The following is a 1,597-nucleotide window of genomic DNA, read 5'->3' as shown; positions in this document are numbered from 1 at the left end:
CCTAATCGCAGGGGACAGCTGGTCATCTCTGCACAGGATCTACCTACCAAGACCTTCCTGGAGCAGCAGGAAAACATGCGCAAGCTCGACTACACCAACAGGCCAACCACCATCATCATTGTTTATGATCTTGACCTCCCACTCTAACCCGTGCTCCAACACCCCTTCATTCTTACTGCTAAGAGATGTGAGGGAAAGGCCGGAAGGAGATCTCACAAGCTGGAGGCAGTCTTCAAGGGACCTCGCCCCTCTCAGCTCTTATTCGGCCTCTGGGGCACCTTCTGCACCGAGGAGTATTTTAAGGAACATCTTAGATGCTTCCGCTGCCAGATGTTTGGCCACCACAAGGACTGCTGCAGTGGGCCAGAGATCTGTGGAGTGTGTAGCAGCAGGCAGCACCCTACTGCCTATTGCATTGCCAGGCACAAGGCTGGATACCACACCACCGCCCATTGCCCGAATTGCAGAGGATCTCATCATGCTTGGCAAGACAGATGTCCCTTTCGGCTTCAGCGGATTGCGCACCGTCATGGAGCAGATCGTCACTACAATCTTCATCCATGTCAGAAACACAGCAACCTCCAATCAACCACACCCCTCCACCAATCAACCACACCTCCCAACTAAATCCTAACCGCTCCAGACATGCCATTCCTGAACTTCCTTCTCCTCCAAGCCTTCCTCCAGCACCTAAACCTCAAAGTCCTCCCAAACTTCCTCCAAAGTCAAGAAGATCCCCATCCCGCACTCCTTCCACTCCTTCACCTCTAAGATTCACCTCCCCTCCCGCTGTCCCACAGCCCAAAAACCTTACTCATCCATATCCACTCCTGCAACCCACATACCTAATTCCTCTCACTCCTTAAGAGAATTCCCAAGTCTACCTAGTCCCGCTGTCAGAAGCTAACCAAGCGCCTCACGCCCCGCCAAACCCCACCTAAATCTTGATATACAACCTTTCTGCTTGCCCCATGGATGCTATTCTAGCAGTCATTAGTAATATACTTCACAGTTTTCTGCAATCCCGTAAAGTAAAGTTCATTCAGAAGTCTTTTGACAATTTTGTTTTTGAAAACGCCGCCCTTGAACTCAATTCCCTTCATAGACCCTCCCATAAACGATCCTAACACAACCACTCACAACAACCAAAACACCCACCAAAACACCCAGGTGAAAGTGCTCTAATGGAACGTGTGCGGCCTACGAAACAAATTTGTATTCCTGCAATCCCAAACTTCAGTGCAAAACCCTAACATAATTGTACTGCAAGAAACACTGCTCAATGAGAACATACCATTTGCATTTTCAGGATACAAAGTATACTCTACGTATCTTTCACCAACAACAAGAGGACTAACAACTCTTGTTAAAAGCAGCATTCCCTCCAAAATAGCACCGAGCATTGACTGTGGGACAGACAGAGACTCTGAGTATTCAGATATCCCTGCTTGCTACAACTCTCACAGTACAAAACATCTACAAATCCCCAGCTAAAAGCATCAATGCTGAGGCGCTTTTCGCCGCAGCCTCCGAGGATGACACAATAATTGCAGGTGATTTCAACGCCCATCACCCGTTCCTAAACTCAGTATCTGCA

General features: G+C 48.7%; 1 protein-coding gene across 1 annotated transcript; it reads left to right on the top strand.

Annotated features, from left to right (window-relative positions):
* The first annotated feature begins 560 nt into the window (after positions 1–560).
* On the top strand, positions 561–866 carry LOC137659832 (uncharacterized). Its single transcript, XM_068394621.1, has one exon. It carries the CDS (start codon positions 561–563, stop codon positions 864–866), a length of 306 nt encoding a protein of 101 aa, XP_068250722.1.
* The last annotated feature ends 731 nt before the right edge of the window (positions 867–1,597 follow it).

The sequence above is a fragment of the Palaemon carinicauda genome, chromosome 20, assembly GCF_036898095.1.
Source record: "Palaemon carinicauda isolate YSFRI2023 chromosome 20, ASM3689809v2, whole genome shotgun sequence".
In the NCBI taxonomy this organism is placed as follows: domain Eukaryota; kingdom Metazoa; phylum Arthropoda; class Malacostraca; order Decapoda; family Palaemonidae; genus Palaemon; species Palaemon carinicauda.
Note: the sequence above shows the minus strand (reverse complement) of the source record. Positions and strands in the feature narration are given on the sequence as shown.